The sequence below is a fragment of the Octodon degus genome, unplaced genomic scaffold (assembly GCF_000260255.1).
Source record: "Octodon degus isolate 3935 unplaced genomic scaffold, OctDeg1.0 scaffold00123, whole genome shotgun sequence".
Lineage (NCBI taxonomy): Eukaryota > Metazoa > Chordata > Mammalia > Rodentia > Octodontidae > Octodon > Octodon degus.
Genome location: NW_004524699.1, coordinates 2427106 through 2448808, shown reverse-complemented (window position 1 = coordinate 2448808; position 21703 = coordinate 2427106). Strand labels below are relative to the sequence as shown.

The 21703-nt window shown below is 60.6% G+C and overlaps 1 protein-coding gene and 1 non-coding gene across 2 annotated transcripts; one reads left to right on the top strand and one right to left on the bottom strand.

Moving 5' to 3' along the window:
* The first annotated feature begins 5105 nt into the window (after positions 1–5105).
* On the top strand, positions 5106–5231 carry LOC111812433. The gene has a single exon (XR_002817947.1). It is a non-coding gene; the product is annotated as a U6atac minor spliceosomal RNA (small nuclear RNA).
* A 2510-nt stretch (positions 5232–7741) lies between these two features.
* Wdr5 (WD repeat domain 5) lies at positions 7742–20603 on the bottom strand. The gene is made up of 13 exons (XM_004640413.2): positions 20444–20603; positions 19487–19595; positions 18824–18897; positions 18128–18217; positions 17931–18020; positions 17746–17829; positions 15396–15451; positions 12190–12236; positions 10012–10087; positions 9493–9526; positions 9281–9355; positions 8808–8895; positions 7742–8198 (listed from the first exon to the last, which is right to left on the bottom strand). The coding sequence occupies exons 1-13, from the start codon at positions 20522–20524 to the stop codon at positions 8098–8100; spliced, it is 1005 nt and encodes a 334-aa protein (XP_004640470.1). The 5' UTR covers positions 20525–20603; the 3' UTR covers positions 7742–8097.
* Between the last annotated feature and the right edge of the window lie 1100 nt (positions 20604–21703).

The window sequence follows — 21703 nt, the reverse complement described above, 5'->3', positions numbered from 1 at the left end:
GCCCTGGCCAGCTCGTTTCCACCCCAGGACCTTTGCTCATGCCGGCCCAGCTCCCACCCCCTTCCGTGGTCTCTGTGTGCTCGGCGTCTTCTCGGCTGTTCTGCAGGTCAGAGCTTGGTCTCCTCCGTGACCCCCACACCCCGGCCTACAGATCCTGCCACGCACTGCTGGCCCTGAGCCCCGTCCTTTAGCACCTGGGCACCAACGCCAGATACCTTGCAGGCCACAGGAGACGGCGGGTGTCCTGTTGCCCAGAGGATTGGCGTGTGCCCGAGGACGCACTTTCTCCCGAGGCACAGACCCCGGCAGCACCCGTCAGACCCACACTCACCCTCCCTAGCTTGGCCCTCACGCAGGGATCACACAGCCGCCCGAGGAGTATGGGGCCGGGTCCGCCCTGTGTCACCACGTGACACACTGTGGGCATAGCCTGGGTCCTGGGACGCAGCGGGCACTCAGCAGCCTGTAGGAGCCGCCACAGGGAGACCTGTGCCCGGCCCCCCACTTGGGCCCCCAGGCCCCAGCCAGGAGGCAGCTCCGGCCTGCTCTGCCCCTGCCCCGCTGGCCATCCATCTTCTACCTGTGCCCAGCTGCCCAACGTGAACTTGACACCCCAAGACCATCTGTGCCATGAGGCCACTGGGCAGGGGCACGGCAGACGTGGGGTGACCAGTGAGCGTGGCTCAGGAAGGTGTCCAGGATGGGGGCTCAGAGGGGGGCCTGGAGGAAGGTGGGTGGGGAGGAGCTCTGGGCAGCGGAGCATGCATGCACATAGCCAGGCCCCCACGGTTTGCCTGGGCTGCTGGCTGCGTGGGTGTGTGAGGCACAGAGTGAGGCAGGTTGGGTGCCTGCGTGGCCCAAGAGGGTGCAGAGCAGAGGGGCCTAAGACCTCCTCATGGGATCCTTACCCCTTCACGGCACCCAGGGGCCCCTCTCCCAGAGCCCGGGACCCCCATGCAGCACCTAGGGCTCCCCGCCTGGGTTTGGATCAGCAGCACAAGCCCAGGCTCAGCCTGCATGGAGCTGTGAATGTGACCCGGCCAGGCTCAGCAGGGCCGGAAACAGCTGAGGCTGCTGGGACCACAGGTCAAGGGCACAGTCATGGGGTCAGAGCCAGGGCGCTAGGGAGAGCCGAGAAAAGCCAGGCACGCAGAGGCGGCGTCCGGCCTCCCCTCCTGCAGGACCTCACTGTCTACAGGAAGCCAAGCTCAGACTCCTGACTCAAGGGACCAACCCACCCGGCTGTGGTGGCCCCTGCCCTGCTTCCTGGTCCCCGGACAGACTCCTGGCGGACGGTATAAGCTGGCACAGGCCCCTTGGCCAGCAGGAGCCAGGCCCTGCCTCAGCTCCAGCCGTGCCCACCAGGTGCTGCACCCAGGAGGCTGCCCCAGGCCTTGTGCCCACCTCCCTGCAGGGACCCCAGGCCTAAAGCCCGGCTCTGCCCGCCCTGCTGCCCAAGACGCACTGGTGACGTGTCTGCCCCGCCACACCCCGTGTGTGAACTGTGGTCACCTGGTGCCCCCACCATCCTGAGGCTCTGTGCATCCCAGCCCACTCCGCGGCCACAAGGGCCTCTGTGAAGAGAGCCGTGGTGGGCCTCCACAAACCGGACGGGGCGCTGTGCTCCGCCAGGCTGCCACCTACGTCTTCCCACACATGGCTCAGCCTAGGGAGGCGAGTGAAGGATGGAGGATGCCCCCGCCTCCATGCCCGGGCTACACCCACAAGCACCACAGAAACGTGCCAGACTTGGAGCCTCTTCTGTGAGAAACCCGAAGTATAAACACATTAAACAACAAAATAAAAGAGGGGTGCTGGGGCACAGGGATTTGGGCCCCTCTTAGAAGAGGAGGGGACCAGGGGTGGGGGCCAGTGGTGCCCCAGGGAACACAGCAGGACGTCCAGTAGGAAGGAGAGGGGAAGGGAAGGAAACGAGAAGGAAGTCATATCACACGCACGGACCACGGCCAGGTGCCCCGCGAGGAATGTCATCGCTGGGCACTGCAAATACGGAGAGGGAGGGACCGGACCTCCCCCACCCTCCGGACAGCAGGCGGCCAAGCAGCTTCCGGAAGAGCCTCCATCCAGTCTTGGAGGGCCGGCTGGGCAAGCAGGCCCAGGGCCCTGTCCTGGCCCCCAAGACGCTCCCAGGGAGCAGTTGTGGGATATTTATATGCAGAGGAAGGGCAGGCACCCTCAGAGGGCTTCCAGGCCACTGGCAGTGAGAACAGAGCACCCCAGAGCACCCCAGAGGAGGCCAGCGTGGCAGGAGAGGTCTCTGACCAAGCGCCGGCCTTGGGAATGCTGTGTCCCCTCCCGCTTCCTGCACATCCGGGGTCAGGGGTCACCCTATTCATAGAGGCCCCCGAGGAGAGACTTGGCCACTGTCTTCTCTCAGAAGCAGATGGGCAGTCCCAAGGCCAACTAGGCCAGAGGCCTGGCCCCTGCAGAGGGGACACCGCCTCGGGCACCACAGTGCCCAGGGTACCACAGACACAGGGGCAGGCTCCCGAGCCCCGGCGCATCTCACTGGGACCCGCGGCAAGTGGAAGCGGCACTGGCCTGGACACTGGAGTCCCGTGCAACACAAGCTGTCCCATTCGAAGCCACCGGAGCCCTCAGAGGGCTGCCCAAGAGTCGTTCCCCGCCAGCCACACTGTGACAGCGGCCGGAACGCACCGTGCACAGCACCAGCCGTCCCCTTGCCGGCCCCTCACTCTCAGCCATTTCATTCACAGCACATGACTGACATAGACCCAGCGGCGGGGCAGGTGACCAGGTCCACGAAGTGCGAGCCGCCAGGGAAGGGCTGGGGTCACTTGGTCTCTCAGGCCTGTCCCAGCCTGCTTGGGATGCCTGCAGTGAGCAGGACAGGGGCTGATGCAGCCAACGTCAGCTTCAGGCCCTGGATTCTCCACCTAGAAACCGAGATGGCCGCAGCTGGGATCCGGGAAGCCCTCCCAGTCCAAGGGGGGCACTTGGGAGCTCTGAGATCAGTCCCTGCAGGGGCACTGAGGCAAGGACCAGAGAGGCTAGAGACAGAAGGTCACCACTCCCCAGGTGCAGAGGCTCGCAAATGGGGTTGATGCACCCCCCAATCCCACCCTGCCACTCCGGCTCTGTCCCCAAGCCGAGCCCAGGGCGGGGACCAGCCCGGCTTCCAACTGCTTAGCCATGAGTGGCGCGCTCCTGCCCCCCGGTGGAGGCTTCTGGAATCGCCTGGCGTGAAGCCCCAGGAGGGGGACCCGGGTAACTCACTTACCAGGTATCCCAGCCCCACAGACACTGGCTAGCGCTGAGACCTTAATCCCAAGCACCCCACAGGCAACCCACCGACACCTCAAGGCCAGGCCTCTAGCTGGGGAGGCCATCTAAGCCATGGCGACCTTCTGGACACCCACTCTGTTGGCCCCAGGAAGATCCTACGTCACCGAGGTCTTCCATTCCAAGACACAGTGTGCTCTTGGGGATTCCGCTATTCCTGAGCTGTCGCCGACTCTGCCGTCCTTCCAGGAGCCCAGAAAGACCTCTGGGGCTGGCTAGCCGTCTGGGCTGGAGTCCCCACCCTGTCTCACCCCATGCAGCCCAAAGGCCTGGGAAATCTCAGAGGAGGATGGACTGCGGCTGGGCTTCAGGGGGCCAAAGTCGGCCTGTGCCTGCAAATTTGGCTGCAGCCACCAGGCGTGACAGTGTGCGCTGGGCCCCCTCCCTTTGCTCTGCCAGCCTGGATGAGGCCAAAGGAAGATGGGGCCGCGAGTGGGCTTGCAACTCTGCCTTTCTCTTCCTCTCCTCGCTGGGCCCTGGGCCTTTTCCCTCGGCTCAGTTTTCTTTGTCTACCGAGCCCTCCCCCGCCCCCAGCCAGGAGACGACCAACAATGGCACCCACCCCTCCTGCCACACTCCTACCGCACAGAAAAATGCAGGTTTATGTACCGGAGAGCTCCTCCCGCCAGCTTCTTCCCTTTTCCACCTGGTAACATGCCCCTAGCCATGGACAGGGGACGGGGCAGCACCAGAGGCCCAGGAGGGCAGAGCCCGCAGGCAGGGCGGCAGGAGCCCAGATGACCACGGCACAGCCCGCCAGACCCTGCGAGCCCACGTGAGGTGCAGCTCCACGGATGTGACCCCTGGTCCCAGACCGGAACTGACACCTGTCAGGGTCCCCGGTGTCACACCCAGAGCCGTCAGTCCTTCCAGTGACTTTGCCAGTGTGTCGCTCTTGCGTGTGCTAAATGTGCAAAAACTCATGACAGATGTATGTGCATATGCATACGTGTGAGTGCACCTACACACATGTGCAGACACAAGTACTCTACATACACACGCGTGTGCACGTTGATGAGCCTGCATGTGCGCGCATGAGTGCGTGTGCACGGGGAGACACGCACACAAGCATGTGCCCCACGCACACGTCCCCAACAGCGTTGGGTACTTTTACCAACACTGCTGGCAGCCGCAGCATCTGCTCTGGCTTACTGGCTTTCTACCAGGAGAAGCCTGATCCTACGCCCCTGGGGCGGGCACTAGGGCAGGAAGCGCGGCCGCGGCGCAGCACCGACCTTCCACCCTCGGACAGGGGCTGCGCAAGCACAGAGCCCAGACCGGCGACCGGGACTCGAACCCACAGCCCCACAGGCGAGGCGCGTGCCCGGATGCGGAGCGGGCCGCGGTCCCCGCCCCTCGGTACCCACAGTCCCCCGCGTGCGGCGGCGCCCGGAAGTCCGTGCCCCGCCCCGCGGACGCTCGCGCCGATTCGTCCGCAGGCGCTTCCACTTCCGCAGACGGAGGCTTCCTCCGCCCGCCGGGAGCGAGGCGTGTCCCCGCGCCGAGGACGCCCTGTTTTGTTTCCGGGGGACTCCGCGACGCTCGCGGCGGCCAGTGTTCTCCGCCTCTGATTGGCTGGCTCTGTGAATTCATTATGGTACACACAAAAAAAGTGCTTCTTGCACGTTTCCGTTAACAAAGATGACTGTGAGTAAGTATCCCGTCTCGTGCGGGGAGTCCGTCGCACTAGCGAGTCCGACGGCGCGGAGCGGGCAGTCGCCATCAGCGAGAGGCGAAGGCGCGGCTGGCCCGTAAATACGGCGCGCGGGCAGGGCTGAGTCGTGTTGTATGAAAGGAGAGAAGGTTAGCACTCCCCTTGACAAGGATGGAAGAGGCCCTCGGGCCTGACAACACGCATACGGTTAAGGCATTGCCACCTACTTCGTGGCATCTAACCACTGTTTTTGCTCCTCCGCCCGCCGGCGGGTCCCGTTCCCTGCGTGGCCCTGCGTGGCGACAGTGGCGGTCCTCCCTGGAGGGCTCCCCAGGACGCCTGCCCGGCGCGGGGCGGGGCGGGGCTGAGCAGCTCACCCGGGCGGAGGGCGGGGCCGCACGCGCTGTGACCCCCAGCACGCGCGCCCCGCTGCCCCGCACCTTCCGCGTCCAAAGCCCCTTCTCGCAGGCAGTGCAGCACGCGGCACGACCCGGAATCCAACGCAAGGCCTCGCGTTCGCCGGGCAGGGCAGGCCGGCAGACGTGCGTGCCCCTGAGCTCACCCCGGACCCCATCCTTGCTCCTAGGAGGTCGCCTCCCAGGGCCGGGCGGGCGCCGTGTCACTCACGCCTGTGCCTGCGCCGGCTTGGCTGCAGAAGAGGTGTAGCCGTGAGTGCGCACGCACTGCTCTATCAGACCTGCGATCAAAGACGTTCTCCTCCAGGGCCGCACCGGGCTGCACGCGCAGCCTGCTCACTGAGGCGCTCCTGCCCGCTTCCCACGCGCCCTGGCCAGCTTGCTTGCAAGTCCAGCGGCAGCTCCTGGAGAAGCACCACTTGCAGATTCCGTGTGAATTCGTTACGGTGCACACAGAAAGGTACTTCTTTCACGCTCGCGTTAGCAGGGATGAGCTGTGTGAGTATTCCGTCTCGTTCGGGGAGTCCATGTGAATTCCCTGACCGCCTGGCCAAATTTGTGAGAACTGCTCAGGTGTGCAGTCGCAGGCACACAAGATGTGTGCCCTTCCTGAAGCCGGTGACAGGACCCGGGGCACTGGGGAGCCAGGTGGCCGAAGCAAGCGGCCGCAGCCCAAGCAGGCCCCGCACAGCATCGTAGCAGTGGGGATGGGGTGTCCCGTCTCTGCCACCGCAACACCGGCCACACGCCGCACGAACGCGCGGCAGTTACAGTCGGGAGTACTTTCAAGCCCAGGGGCTCCCAGGCCAAGCACAGCAGGGCACGCTGGGCACCCTGCCCAGCACGAGGGGACACCCAGCACCACAGGTGACAATGTCTGCACTCAGGAGATGCTGGCCACGTGAGCCCTCCGGAAGGCAGACGGAGCTGCAGACTGGGAAAAGCAGCTGGAGCCCACTGGGACAGCGGCACCCTGCTAGAGGGCCTGGACATGACCCTCGCAGCACGCTTCAGCAGGCAGTAAAGAGCCAGGTGCGGGCGAACACCTGGGATCCAGCGTCCAGTCTGAGCAGTCCTGCTGCAGACTTCAGCAGCAGAGCAAGACGAACCTCACGTCTGCTGTCCAAAAAAGCAAGCTCTTACGGGACAAAATTACAAGACGCAAAATCTTTATTTCGAAAAAGATGTATTTTTACATAAATCTACAACAGAGTTCAACTGTAGAAAAAATAAACTCTATTCAGGACACAGCGCTCGGCACAGCAGCTGTCCCCTCCCACGAAGGGCTGTCCCCCACCGCCAGGCAGAGCGCGCCCTTGAGAAGCCAGCAGCAGCAGGCACCTGTCACACAGGCAGAAGGCGCGGGCCTCGGACCCCACCCAAGGGCGTTAGGGCCAGAGCCCCTCCTGCGGGCAGGAGACACCCTGCCACCACCAGCGCGCTGCGTGCCGTCTTCCTCGGAGCCTCCGTGCCGGCAGACAGAGGGTGCTCAGGGACTTGCTGCGGGTCCCCACGCGCCCTCCAGCTCTGGGCCTGTCTGTCCTACTAAGGTCCTCCAGGCTCAGCCTGGGCGCCGGCCCCACGTACTGGGCTCTACACACCCGGCGCGGCGCGAGCCTGGCTCCCTGATGCTGCAGAAGGGGCCCAGCAGAGCGGTGTGGGGCGCCCCTGCAACCGCACTCGCCTCTCCAGGTGCAGACTTGGGGTGGAGCCCCGCCCAGCTCCTTCCGGTCAGGTGGGCACAGCCAGGCTGCAGCAGGAAGCCTGGCCCCCACCATCCCTCAGACCTCATCCCTGAGGGGCCACATGCCAGTGGCTCCAGCAGGGGTGGGGCTGGGCAGGAGGCTCAGGTGACACCAGGTGCACCAGGGTGCCTGAGGACACCAGGGCGGCATGAGGCCGAGCCTAAGGACACTAGGCCATTATTCCTTCCCACTGAGCCTGGCCCAGGATGCAGGTGACAGTGGCACTCACAGGCCCAAAAAGGCCCACCTAGGGCACTCGGCTGCAGGCACCACAGGAAGCCCAGCCTTCGATGGGAGGAACCACTGGTGGCACCCTGAGAGGACCCCCTTGCCCACCGGCCCCTGCCAAGTGGGTGACAAGCCAGGCGGAGATGAGCTCCCGTCACAATGAGTACAAAATCCCACCTTTTATTACAGTTTGTGCAGCTGTGTGGACGCCAGAGAGGAAGGGGACACGGCCCACAGCTGCCGTTGGGTCACCGTGGCCCAGAAATCTTGACCCAAAGGGACTGGACCTGAAGTCACTACACAGGCTTTGTGTTCCAGAAGATGAGAAGACGTACCAGGCACCACTCTGGAGGGACTGAGCTGGCAGCGCCAGAAGGAAACCCACACCGGGCCACTGAGCCGGCCACAGTGTGCGTTCCCACTGGGTAGGAAATATCAAAAATGTACACAACAATTCCTGGAAAAAAACAACCCATGATAAATCGAACTTCGCTCTCTTGTAATAAAAAATTAAAAACTTTTGTTGCCTCTGAGCAAGTGAACTAGGAACTCCTCCCTGGGCGGGACAGAGCTAGCAAAAAATGTCCCCGAGGTGCTGGAGCGTCCTGGGGTGCACACCCCTCAGCTCACCGTCCTGAGCGGCGTGTGCTGCGGCCGCCTGGGCCCCACACCTGTGCCACACCCCACTTCCTGCCAATGTCGACTTCCAACAGTCTCTGAGCCAGGAGGATTAGCAGTCACTCTTCCACAGTTTAATGGTTTTGTCGTTCTCTAAGGCGGCCGAGGCAATGATGTTCTCCGTGGGGTGACAAGCCGTCGAGATCACCACATCTGCAAATAGAGAGGTCAGGCTGCCCCTCACCTGGGGCTGCCCCTCACCAGGATTCTCAGCACCCAGGCCGCAGCCTGGCCTGACCACAAACCACCACAGGCCTGCTAGGCACAGGAGCTCGGGGAACAGTGGCAGGGTCCCTGTGCCTGTCCACATGCCCTGGGCCCCCACCCATGCTGACCCCCCACTGCTGCCGACTAGCAACTGCAGGGTGACAGCTGCACCCCAGGAACACCTGCACTTTGGGTGCATAACACCCTGGACCCCAGGACTCTGCTGCTGCCTGAGCTGGCCATACCGTGAGGACAGCTGACCCTAGTCGATCGGGTGGGCGGGTGGCTGGCCTGTGAGGGAGAAGGCACAGCCCTGCTGGGGTCTCCAAGGGGTTATGTGCCGAGGCAGTGTGGGGCCATCCCAGGCCCTCAGGGCTGGGTGCAGTGGCACCCTCAGCACCTAAGTGGCAGGGAGCCTGTGGCCCACAGCAGGGCTGCGGCATGAAGGACGGGCCCAGGACATATGACGGAGGGGAGGGCAGGCAGGAGCCAGTACCGCAGCTCTGGGGTTGGGGACAGGGCAGGGCACACCCTGCGTCCTGGCGCGCTTCCCACCTGTGTGGCCTTGCAGCTTCTGGACGATCTCCTTGGTCTGCAGGTTCCAGATGTACACCAGGTTGTCCTCAGAGCCAGACACGATCCACTGTCACAGTGGCAGACCCAGGAGGAGCAAGAGCAGGTCAGCGGCTTGCGCCCGTCCTTACCTGGCTGGTGCAGCTGCCATGCTCAGGGAACCCCAGGGGGACTCCACGCTAGAAGCTGTCCCAGAGCTCCAAGGTCACTTATACTTCACCCAGTGTCACCACCCACACTTCGTCCCCTGTCCAAGTCTAGGGGCCTGACACTGGAGGGTGGGGGCACAGCCAGAATCTACACACAGGACGGGAGCCTGAGATCGCCGTCGCACCCACCACCCAGAACCGCCTGCCCGATGCATGAGCACATCAGAAGGAGACGGGGAGCAAGCCTGCCCTGCCAACTCCGACCCCAGGGCACACTATGTGGCCAGCAGCGGAAGCCACACTCACCTTGCCCCCAGTCACGGAGAAATTGGCAAATATGCAGTACTTCTCGTTCTTGTGACCCGTGTAGGTCTTCAGGCACTGGGAAGGAGGCGCAGGCTGTTAGTGCCATGCCCCCACATCCCAGCCACCCGGTCCCACTCGCAGGGCAGCCCGAACCCGCCGCTGGTCCCCGCAACATGGCACACAGCAGGCCAGGCCGGCGCGCTGGAGCTCACCTTGCCCTTGCTGTAGTCCCAGAGCTTCAGTGTGCTGGAAGACAGATGGGACAGGGTGAGCGCTGCCCATGCAGTGTGGGACTCTCGGGGCTCCTGTGCCCGTGAGGTGACACCACAGAGGAAGGAAGCCTCGGGGAGGTGGGGCCTCCGGGGCATCCTGAGCACAGAGGGAGCTGACGGGGAGAGGGCCCACCGCGGGTTCCTGGGGAGCCGAGCCATACAGCACACACACACACAGGACCGGCCAGGGCTGCAACAGCCACCCAGGGAGCGAGTGCGCTTGCAGTCTGCCTGCGGCTACGGTCAGGTGCCAGTCTGGGTGACCACAAGGAGCCCAGGGGTCAGGGCTGGAAGGCCTGTGCACCCTATGTGGGCAGGCTCAGCTCTGCTCAGGGCTCCGGAGCAGGCCGTACCCCAAATCCTCAGACCAAAATCGGCAAGGCCTCCTCTGGCTCCCCACAGATGACCGGATCCTGGGTCCCAGGGGGAGATGCCTGGGAGCCCACACAGAGCTCTTACTTGTCCAGCGTGGCAGCCAGGATGTATTTGCCATTCGGAGAGAACTTCACAAAGGACACAGGAGGGTTGTCATCATCTGCGTGGGAAACAGATCATGAGTGGCAGCGGGCGGGCCCAGTGCCCACCACCACATCACCATGTGTGAGAGACGGCTCTGAGGTTGCTGCCACCGCTACACCACCACCATCCTTGAGCCCACAACGCTGCCCCACACCCTTCCCGTGTCCTGAGTGCCTCTCAAGCCTCCTTAGACGCCAGGGCTTAGGAGTGAAGGGCCAGGGGCAAGCAGCCCTGGGGTCACCGAGCCTCCCGTGTGCCTGCAAATCCCCAAGGAGGCTGGGAAGAGAACGGCGAGCGCCGTCCTGCGGGAGGCAGCCTCAGCCACGCGGCCGCCTCTTCTCCTGGCGCCCTGGCTCTAAGCTCAGCCTGTGGCCCACAGCTGGGAGAGCCGCCAGCCACTGCTGAGGAGGCCACGCCGCGCCCATCCTCACCCACGAAGCAAGGCGCCTGCCCGCGCCTCACCCCGGGGAGACCCCGGCGTGCCCCAGCACACGCATTACCACGGACTCGCCGCGGCCACAGCTCCCTCAGGTTGGGCACCCACACTGAAAGGCACACAAGACAGTTATTGCCAGGGCCCCTTCGGTCCAGAAGTCACTCCCGCCACCCCCAGCGCAGCCCAGCGCACTGCTCACCTCTCCTAGACGAGCCCGCCCGCACCCTGCACCCTGCACCCTGCAGCTCGGGCACTCAGGCCTGCCTGGCACCCACACCGGCTGGCTGGCCGCCCATCAAGGGGCCAATCAACCCGAGGCAAAAAAATACTGCAGAAATAAAGGAGCAGGCATGCGGGAACATGTCTGTCATCCCAGCACTGAGGGGGCTGAGGCAGGACCACCGAGTCTTGAGGCCAGCCTGGGCTCCATGGTGAGGTAAGGCCAGCCTGAAGTGCACAGTGAGGCCCCCAAAACATTGCAGAAATACGACAAATTGCAGAATCCACAGAAGAAGAATGTGATCTGCCACCAACAGCCCCAGCACTGCCATGGGCATGGCAGGTGGACTGCCAGGAAGGCCACCCGGCTACAACCTCGACCCACGCACGGTGGCCCGGGGCTGGTGTTCCATCCCTACCCCAGATGCCACCTGTGCCCTTCCTGTGCACAGCACAGCGCCCACTTTCGGGGTGCACAGTCCACAGATGTTCATGCGGTGGGACCCAGGCCTGGGTCCTGTGCACATCACACCAGCCGTGTGGGCCTGACAGCCAAGCGTGGCTGTGCCACTGAGAAAGTTCACTGACTGCTGTCCTAGATCTGACGTGCAGGCGGCGGGGCCACACGTCACTCGTGCAGGTGTCAGCCCCTCACTGTGACTCCAGGGAGGACACGGTCCTAGTGGACAACTCACCAACAAGTTTAACCCTGACAATCCGAGGTGTAAGTTGGGAAGCCAAAGGGCACTTCCACCAGGAAGCCCAAGGCCCTGCTTCAGGATCACCCTGAGTCCGTCCCCCCACCCCCCCACCAGCCCCTGCCTGAGGGCAGCTGCCCATCTTGTCCTGGAAGAGGGCCTTGGACACAGAGCTCACAGCACCCGGGGCCTGGCTGTGTGGGACGCAGGGAGAGGACCTGCAGGCAAGGACGGCCCATGGACTCCTCTCCTGGCCCTGCATCACTTTCACCTCCCAGACACAGGTGAGAATGGCACCTCCTTGGTGGCTCCCTTCCCTGTCCCCACTACTGCAGTCAGGACACCCCTGCACGGGGGACCAGCCTCGCCACCCTGCGGTCCTAAGCAGCCCTGCCCAGGCCACTGCCCACCCAGGGTCACCGGCTGCCCCTCTGCAGTGCTGACCGAGGGATCCAGCCCCGCCTCAGCAGCACCCTGCATGCAGCCCCTCCTCCCAGCAGGCGGAGCCCCGGCCCACAGTATCTGGAGAAGGGCTCCTTGGACAGCACAGGCCAAGCGCCCAAAGGCACCACGAGTCCTGCGGAGGAGTGGGGTGCCCTTGGTCAGGAAGGAGGCACCAGCAGAGACAGGAACAGGAGCAAGGGGCTCCCGCAGAGGCGGGCCAAAGGCTGGGCAGGAGAGCACAGGACAGGTGGCTCAGGGAAAAGCGAGGGGCAAAGTCACAGAGGTCAGCAGGAGCCCACAGTGACCCGCAGGGTGACTCACCGATGAGTGTCTTCAGGCACTGTCCGGACGCAGTGTCCCAGATGCGGCTGTAAAGGAAGAACAGAATATATCGAGGAAGCGGCAGCTGCCGGCGGCCCCAAGCCCAGCGCCTGCACACTCCCTGCACGTCTTCTCTGTCCCCAAACATCCTGGGGTTCCTCTGCCCTAGCTTGGGGCTGGTTGGCTGGCAGTGGATTACATGGTGGATGGCCACCTCTCTAGAGGGGACACACCAGCTTTTGAGGCCCTTCCACTCTCCCGTTACCATGGCTCTGCCAACATATGTCCAGATGCGCAGCCCGCCGGGCACGATCTCAAGGCCACAACGGGGGAGGGGAGCACTGGCTGGGCAGACAGGGAGCCTGCTGTCCTGGAGAGCACCGCAGCCCCCAACACACCACACCACGCCCACCAAGCACCCAGCGTGACCGGCCCTCCCCCTCACCAAGGACTCCTGGACTAGGCCACCCTGGGCTCCAGCCTGGTGGCCCTGAGCTGCCACTGCACTTGGACAGGCGCACTGACTACCACCTAAACTTGTTCCTGCCCCATCCCGAGGCCTGCTGGTGTCCGATTTCCTCCACTGGACTCTACGTTTTCAATACCGGCCTCGTGCAATTCTCCACATTTAGGTCTTTTTGCAACCATAGGTTCCCTGGCCACATCCCCAGGATGCTTTCAGTGGTATTTGGGAGGGCACTAGGGACAGAACCCAGGTGCACACACATACGAGGTACAGTGCTCTAACACAGGGCTACAACGCCCCTTCTCCTCTTGAGGCAGAATCTTGCTAGACTGCCTGTGCTAAGCTGGGATTCTCCTGCCTCGGCCTCCAGAGCACCTGGGTTTATAGATGTGCACCACCACAGCCAACTGCTTTTTAAGTCTGGGCAATGGCAGCCCACTATGATCTTTCCTTAAAAAAAAAAAAAAGCTATTCTATCCCCATCTCCTTTCCCCAGTAAACCTTGCTGCTCTTAGAGAGGCTGCCAAATTCCAAATGACTGTGCAGATGGAACCAACGCAAAGTGCGGGACTCCTTGACGGGGGCCCACGGGGGCCCTGTTAAAGGAGCTCAGGCCTGCACTGCAACAGGACTTCCAGGGGCTGGCGAGGTGGCTCAGCGGTCTAAAGCACCTACTTGGAACAAGCTTGGCAAAGCACAGGGACCGCGGTTCAGTTCCCCCAGCACCACATGCCAGGCAGCAGCCCCCTGGTGGGCTGAGCTGGCCACACACACACACACACACACACACACACACAATAAATAAATAAATGTAAAAAATAAATAAATAAATAAATAAAACCAGGACTTCCAGCCGAGGCCCAAGACTCACTCTCCCTATACCACCCGACTGGCCCAGGCAGCTAGAGGCCCTTCTCCTCTCCCTGCAGTTAGGGCACCTCCTCAGAGGTGCATGTGGTACCCAGCGACCTCAGGCAGACATGCAGGCAGTCAGAAAAGGGAAGAGGCCCTTTGGAAGACTGAGATCACAACAGCCAAATCTGTGTTCTCCCTACCGAGGCTTGAGATCACCGACGCCACATTCTGAAACTCGCCACCTAAATAAGCCACACTCTCACTAGGGCTGGGCCATCCTCTTCCACCAAGACTAAGATGCCCAAAACTAAAGGTAAAACAGGGGCCAAGGAGGTGGCTCAGTGGAATACGCGCTTCCCTGGCAAGCGCAACAGCCTGGGTTCAATCCCTGGTTTCGCCAAAAATAAATAAATAAATAAATAAATAAAGCCTGATGGTCACCAAGGTTCCTGATGTCACCCACATCCCCTTGCTACTATTGGATCAATATATTATCTAAATGGCTGTACTTGTAATCCTATTTGTCCATCATTAATTTGACCTGTGTCATACCCACCCCTGGAGACTTGGCTCTATAAAACTTTCAGAGAGGTGGACTCGCTGGCAACCTACCTGGGAATCCTGTCTCTCAGGAGCTACCCCATTCCACACATATTCCTTTCTCAGGGACGGGGAGAAGGGATCTCACTATATAGCTCAGGTTGACCTCATACTTGTCATCCTCCTGCCTCCGTCTCCAAGTGCTGGGGTTACAGGCATACACCACCCCATCCTGCAGTTTTCCTTTTTTAAAAAAAAAAAAGAGGGGAGGCTTTCTCCAACCCAAGTCACTGCCCTGGTGACGAACAGATACCAGGTCTTTGTGACTGCGCTCAGCTAAACCGTGACCACCCAACACGCAGGGCACACAGGCAGCTCTGGCCCCCAGCCTGGGCCGAGCACCACCAGCCTCTCACTGTGGCCCTGGCCCCCTGGCCACACACTTTAGACTGTTTCTTCAAAGCAGCACAAGCCCAGTGTGGGGACGCATGCCTGCAATCCCAGCACTTGGGAGGCTGAGGCAGGAGGGTTACTTACATACTGAACTCAAAGCCAGCCTGAACTAGTGACACCTTGCTTAAACAAACCAAAACCAGCAGCAAAGCCAGAAAGGCTTTCAAAATCCAAAATCAACAACAACAACAACAACAACAACAACTTGACAGTACTCATTTACTGATTTTATATTTGAGATTATATCGGAAATGGGACCCAGGGCCTCAACACTGAGCTACATTCAGGGCTGTTTTATTTTAAACCAGGTCTCATCAAATCTCTAAGTTTCCTGGTCTAGACTCAAACTTGCCATCTTCCTGCCTCAGCCCTCCAGAGGGATGGATGACAGACGTGTGGCAGCGTCCCTGGTGCCCAAATGGAGAAAGTTTTCAGCCAGCCCTCTGCCACTCTGTCCCCAGCATGCTGCGTTTCAGTGGTGGCCTTAGGTTACCTCTGTGCTTCTGACCTTCGTGAGCGTGGCCCTGGTCTAGTCCCTCCTCCTTCCCTGCCTGGGAGAGCCTGGTCACATCACCCACTGCCACCACCCCCTTCCTGCGGACCGCGCTTAGCCCTGAAGTCATCAGCCACGCTGCTTCAACTCCACCGCACTCCAGCCCCTGGCCCCTACCTCCCTGCATGCCCTGAATCGCCTGTGTCACAACCCCCACCAGGCCCACAGGACCCTGAGACTCCCACACAGGCCTCGCCCTCCTCCTCCCCAGGGGCGGCGCACCCCACCCCCGCGACACGTTCGTGCACGTGTGCATGCCCCAGACCGTGTCAGGAAGCCTCCACAGCGCACCAGGCAGTGGTGTGGCCGTCACCAACTGGACGACAAGATGGAACTCACCAGAGACCGTCATAGCTGCTGGAAACTATCAAGGACCCGTCACGATTAAAGTGAACCTAGGAATCAGACAGAGAGGGACAGAACACTTACCACCCGGGGCTCAGCACCCTGCACAGCCCACTCGCAGAGCCCCCGGCAGCGCACATGCCACCACACACCCTTCCCTTCGGGCCTGCACCCTTCCCAGTGGCCACCAGGACCCAGGGGCAAGACAGGTGAACCGACGGCATTCCTGAGGCGGCCAGCAGAAGGCAGCCTATTTCTGAGACTTCTGGACCACAACCCACAGCCAGCCTTGGATCGCAACTGGTGCCCCAACGTGGGCAACCACAATACCGCCAGGAGCTAGAACCAAACCCTCGCCCAGCCCCATGAGGATGGCCTGGTGGGCCCACAAGGCTGGCCACAACTTGGCACAAAGAAGGCTCACGGGCCTGCAGGCAGGAGACCCCGAATTTGAGTCCCAATACAAAAGGGAGAACGATAAGCCTGGGGAGCCGCCCCCCCCCCCAGTAGCTGCTCCCAAGTAGTAGCAGACCCATGCCTGGGTCTTGGGAGACGACAGCCTCAGGTGGTCCCAGACGACCAGCTCCACCTGGATGCAGGCCTGCTCACCCCAAGGACGGAGGGAGAGCTGCACAGCAATCCCTTTCGAGTTGAATCGTTCCCCATTGTTTACTTTTTTCCCCAAAAGTGAAACTCCACAACAAAAAATGAAATATGTCAGGAATTAAAGTGTAGCACGAATTTGTTTTGAGTCCTGGGCAGGTGAGACCCATGACAAGCCTTCCAACAAAGCCCTCTCGCTCTGCACTATAAGGAAAACGCTGGGGGGGGCCGAAAGCTCAAGGAAGCCCTGGGGCTACTCCCCCACTCCCCCCAAGGGGCCACACTGCCTGGCTCTCGGCCTGGCCCAGGGAAGGGATGGGACACAAGGGGATGCCCACAGCTCCTCAAGGGGCCAGATCTGCACAGGCCTAAGCCCCTGGGCAGCGACAGCTTCTAGTTCTGAAGGTGCTTTCCAAACAAGTGACATGGCCACTGCTGGCCCAGGGTCCCCCACACAGCAACGGCACCGAGCTCCAAGGTCAAAGGCCTGGTGACCCTAACCCCTCCTTTCAACCCAATGCACCTGAGCCAGCATCTCAACAAGTGAACTCATAAAAACAGATGTTTTGCTTTCTAGGGGGACACTACAGACTGAGCCCAAGAACACGGAGCTACATTCCCAGTCCATCCTGTTTTTTTATTATTTTGAGACAGGATCTCAGTCACTAAGTTGCCCAGCCTGAGCTCAAAGTAGCCACCCCCTGCCTCAGCCTGCCCATAGCTGCCATGCCCAGTTCTTCCCCTGCCTCAGGGTCCTTGGGGACCTCCCACCCACCCCTGCCTGTGCATGATGCACAAGAGGCTTGTGGCAGGTATGGCCAGCCACACCCACGGCTCAAGGGGCAAGTGCTCAGGTCTTGGCAGAGCTCTGCAGAAGGCCTGCTGGACATCGCCTGCCTCGGGAGACCCGCAGCTGTCCCAGCTAGTGCCGGCAGCTGCCTAAGTCCTATGGTCCCTCAGTGCACCCTGACTCTCATGGAAGTCAGCTCCACCTTGTGACTGTGCACGGTCCCGGAGGGCAGGGTGGCATCGGGCCAAACTGGGCCTACACTCCCCCAGCCCTCACACGAGGAATGAGCCCTCCACCCCAGGGGGCTGTGGGCACAGGCTAGGATACCCATCTGTTCAACACGCATGGTCGGGGCCGGGGAGATGGCTCAGTGGAATAGGCGCTTCCCTGGCAAGCACAAGGGCCTGAGTTCAATCCCCGGTTCCGCCAAAAAAAAAAAAACAAACAATACGTATGGTCTTGGGCCAGACAAAAGCTCTCCCAGGCTGGAAAAGCTTAAAACCTTGTGCCACCAGGATCGGGAAAGAGAGGTCCCCTCCCCTCCCAGAAACACAAGTGGAGCCACAGGACCCCTCTCCCCACCCAAGGGTGTAGGGATTGAGTCTGTGGGATGCTAAGAGTGCTCTCCACGAGGCTGCAGAATGGATGGCACTGTCCCAGACACTGGGGTGGCATCTGCGTGGCAGGCCAGGGCACATCTGCTCTCCAAGGGCTCCAGCACTGACAGCGCAAGCCTCCCCATGTCACCCCGTCACCCGGCTCATCAAAGCCACCTCCACCCCAATTCCCCTTACTGTGACCACAGTGCCCACCAGGAGACTCCCGCCCCCACACCTCCCACCCAGTCACCCACTCTGTGAGGTGGCTCAGGCCACCCCCCCACACACACTGGCCTGGAGCCCAAGCTCTGGCGTCCTGGGTGCTACAGCCTCAACCACACGGGGGACTTACAGCCGAGACCGGGTCGGAGTGAGCAGGCAGAGTCTTGAGGCACTTCCCCGTCTTCACATCCCAGATCCTCACGCTCTCATCAAACTAAAGGACGAAGGAGATCAGAGCAGCGCCTGGGCAGCGGCGAGGAGGGCACCCGGAGCCCAGGCCGCCCCGGCCCCCAGAGGAGACGGCAGCGCACTTACAGACCCTGAGACGATGAGGTTGGACTGCGGGTTGAAGTTACAGCAGAAGACGTAGTTGCTGTGGCCCTTCAGGGTTTTCAGACACTTGCCCTAGGAAGCAGCATTGGGCCACGTAAGGCCAAGGTCACCAGGCATCCGACGACCTCCTGGGGACCAGCCCTCTGCGGACCCTCCCAGAAAAGGACTGGGCCACTTACAGAGCTCACATCCCATATCTTCAAGGTTTTGTCATCCGAAGCAGAAACAAGGAGGTTAGAGTCCGAAGACCATGCCACGTCTGATATGCCCTTGGGAAGGAAAACGCGAGGCTACCATCTCTGGACAGAGGCCAGCGCCCCCACACACAGCAAAGTCCCCAGCCCTGGCCAGTGACTGCCACATGGGAGGCATACACAGGGCCCGTGTAGGCCCACAGCAGCGGCCTCTCATGGTGGCTCTGCCAGGCAGCAGATTACCTGCAAGGTCAGAATGGTCTGCACAGGGGCTGGTGAGATGGCTCAGTGGTCTAAAACACCTTAGAACAAGCTTAGCAAAGCACAGGGACCACGGTTCAATCCCCCAGCACCACATGCCAGCCAGTCCCGCCCCCTGGTGGGCTGAGCTGGCCACACACACACACACACACACACACACACATAAATAAATAAATAAATAAAATTTTAAAAAGAATGGTCTGCACAAAAAACACAAAAGGCAAACCCCACAAAGAAATACAGGAGGGGCCAGGGGGATGGCTCAGTGGAATAAGTGCTTCCCTGGCAAGCGCAAGGGCCAGAATTCAATCCCCGGTTCCACAAAAAGAAAAAAAAAAAAAAATACAGGGGTGGGAGTCCCATCTGCCCTGACCGCCCCAGCACCCCACGGGCTCACCAGCGGCACAGGGGGATACCTACCAGCTTGTGCCCCGATATGGTCTTCTCAAACTTCCCATCATATGCACCCCAAATTTTAATGAGTTTATCAGCAGCTGGAAGAGATGAAAAAGAGCTGCTGCTCAGCGCATGGCCCAGGCTGTCCGCACCCTCAGCCCTGCTCCTCAGCACTTCCGGGTCCCTGGAGTGGGGCCTGGAAAGAATCCACAGCTTAAGAAACTGCTTTTCAAACCGAAGGCCCAGCTCAGTGATGAGAGTGCTGACCTAGACCACAAAACCCTGGGTTCCGAACCAGCACAAAAACAAAGTGCTCATTTCCAGAAGGCAGGATAAAGATAGCTCAGGAAGCCTCTAAGCAGGGGCAGGGATATGTAGGAGGGACTGGGCCCTCCCCTTCCCAGTGGCAAAGGGCACAATTTCTTTTTCTTTTCTTTTTTTTTGTCTTTTAGAGACAGGGTCTTGATATGCAGTTCAGGCTGGTCCCAAACTCATAATAAGCCTCCTGCCTCAGCCTCCCCAAGTGCTGGGATTACAGGCATGTGCCACCAGGCCCGGCTGAAGGGGCACAATTTCAACAACAGTGGTTCCGTGGTGCCAGAGAGGGATGTGTGGCACAGGCCATGTTGGGGCAAACCAGCCCAGCCCACCCAGGTCCCCCCCGCCAGCCACTGAGCGCATACGCACACGAGCTTGCCAGCCACTCTCCATTCGGGCTGAACTTCACGGAGGACACAGCTTTCGTGTGGCCTGCCAGGGTAAACTTGAGAGCATAGTTTGGTTTAACAGGTGTTGGCTGTTGGAGAGAGGAGACACTGAAGCTGGCCCACAGCAAGTACCCTTGCTCCAGCTGACTCCAGCCCCACACGCCTCGCAGCAACCAGAGGCTGCGTTCAGTGACCTCAGAAGCACCACCTCCAAGTTTGCGCCTCACTGATCCCCACCGCCCGGCACATCTGAAGCACACACCCAAGACCCCCAGGGCCCAGCAAGCCCGTGCAGCACCTGCCCCTGCGCCCATGCTGGGGGAAGGTGTGCAGAGCGCAGAAGGCCCTGCCTCCTGTCGCCTGGAGACAGGAAGACCTGCTTAGGAACCAGAGCTGTGCGGCCAGGCCGGGGGCTTAGCCAGAGAGATTTTTCTGGGTCCTCCAGACTCTTACAACCAGGACCAAGAATCTGGTTTATGTTTTTCTGTAGCAGTGGCAATCAAAGACGGTGCTCTACCACTGAGCTCCATCCCCAGGCCCTTTTATGTTGAGACAGAATACAGTCTTAATAGACTGCCCAGCCGACCTTGACTTGTAATCCTCCCAAACAGCTAGTATTACAGGCTTGAACCACCGCATCCAACTAGGACTCTGTGCTTCTGACTCCGAATCCCTAATGTGGCCTACAACGGGCACATGTGCCACGGTGGTCAGAGAGGAAGATGGGCAGCCTACTGAACCAGTCCAGGAGACCAGGCTGACAGTGTTGCAATCACATCGCCAAAATGGTTGTGGAACCAGGGACTGAACTCAGGTCCTTGCGCTTGCCAGGGAAGTGCTTATTCCGCTGAGCCACCTCCCCAGCCCCTACATCACTAAAATCTTTTAAAACTACTTGCCCCAGAGGCTCCCTAGGGATTTCAGCAAGGGCACACACCTTGCTCTGTGTGGCCGAGGAGGAGGGGGTAGGTTGTGGCCTCACGGCCTCTGTCTCCGGCTTCTTCTCCTCCGTGGCCATGGCACTGGAGCTCACAGGACAGGAAGCCACGGATTGGGTTCACAATGGAGAGTGCTGTCTACTGATGAAACCCTGGAGTAGGGACTGGAAAGAATCCACAGCTTAAGAAACTGCTTTCAGACCGAGGGCCCAGCTCAGTGATGAGTGCTGACCTAGACCACAAAACCCTGGGTTCCGAACCAGCACAAAAGCAAAGTGCTCATTTCCCCAGGAAAGGATAAAGGAAAGCATGTGACCAGCACATGGGGCCCTGCAGCACATCAAAAAGCTGTCACCCCAACTCTAGGCTAAGACACCTCTTCTCTGCCCCCTTCAGGGTGATGGGAAAGACCCCACACTCAAGAGGGCTTCCTGTGGTCATGGCGATACCTGCAGGAACGGAGTGCAGGACAGGCAGGCAGGGTGCATGCTGACACACTGAAAAACCCCAAAGGCTTCCTGACAGAAAGCCGCAGCCAGGTGACAGGAGACTGTTTGGGGTGCAGACACCTCACAAGTCCTGCTGGCTCCCCACAGGCCAAGATGCAAGGCTGTCCATCCAGAGCAACCCCAGCTCAGCTCTACAAGCAGCCCTTCAAACCCTTCAAAGAAGCAAACCAAGCAGGCGTGGCCTCTGCAATTCCCACACCCTCCCTCTGCAGCCACACAGCCCAAAGCACAGTGCCGAAGCTGCAAACAAGACACACTGCAGAAGAGTAGAGCGTGGTGGTGCAAGCCTGGAGCCTAGCACTTGGGAGGCTGAGGCAGAAGTATCTCAAGTTCAAGGCCAATATGAACTACCTAATGAGACCCCTGACTCACAAAACTAAAAAAATCAAGGGAGGACTGCAGCTCAGTCTGGTCTTGACGAAGTACGGCCCAAACACCAGCCAGTAACCACCTCCTCTATCCCAGCAGCAGACCCCTCTACCTGAATACATCTCACAAATCACGGGGAGTTTCTGCAGGGGGGGAGCACGCAGAGCCTCCAACGCGAGCCACCACTGGAATCTCCAGAGCCAGCTCTGCCCTTCATCTAGCAAGCCTGTGTGCTGTAAATTTCTGCTTGAAGCTTAACACTGAAATCTTATGAAGGTTCCAGGGGCAAATGCAGGCCACTGAAAAAGGGCGTGTCTCAGAGCCCTCCTGCCGCCACCTCACTTCACCCCATCAATTCCAGCCCGGGATGGATGCGCTGCA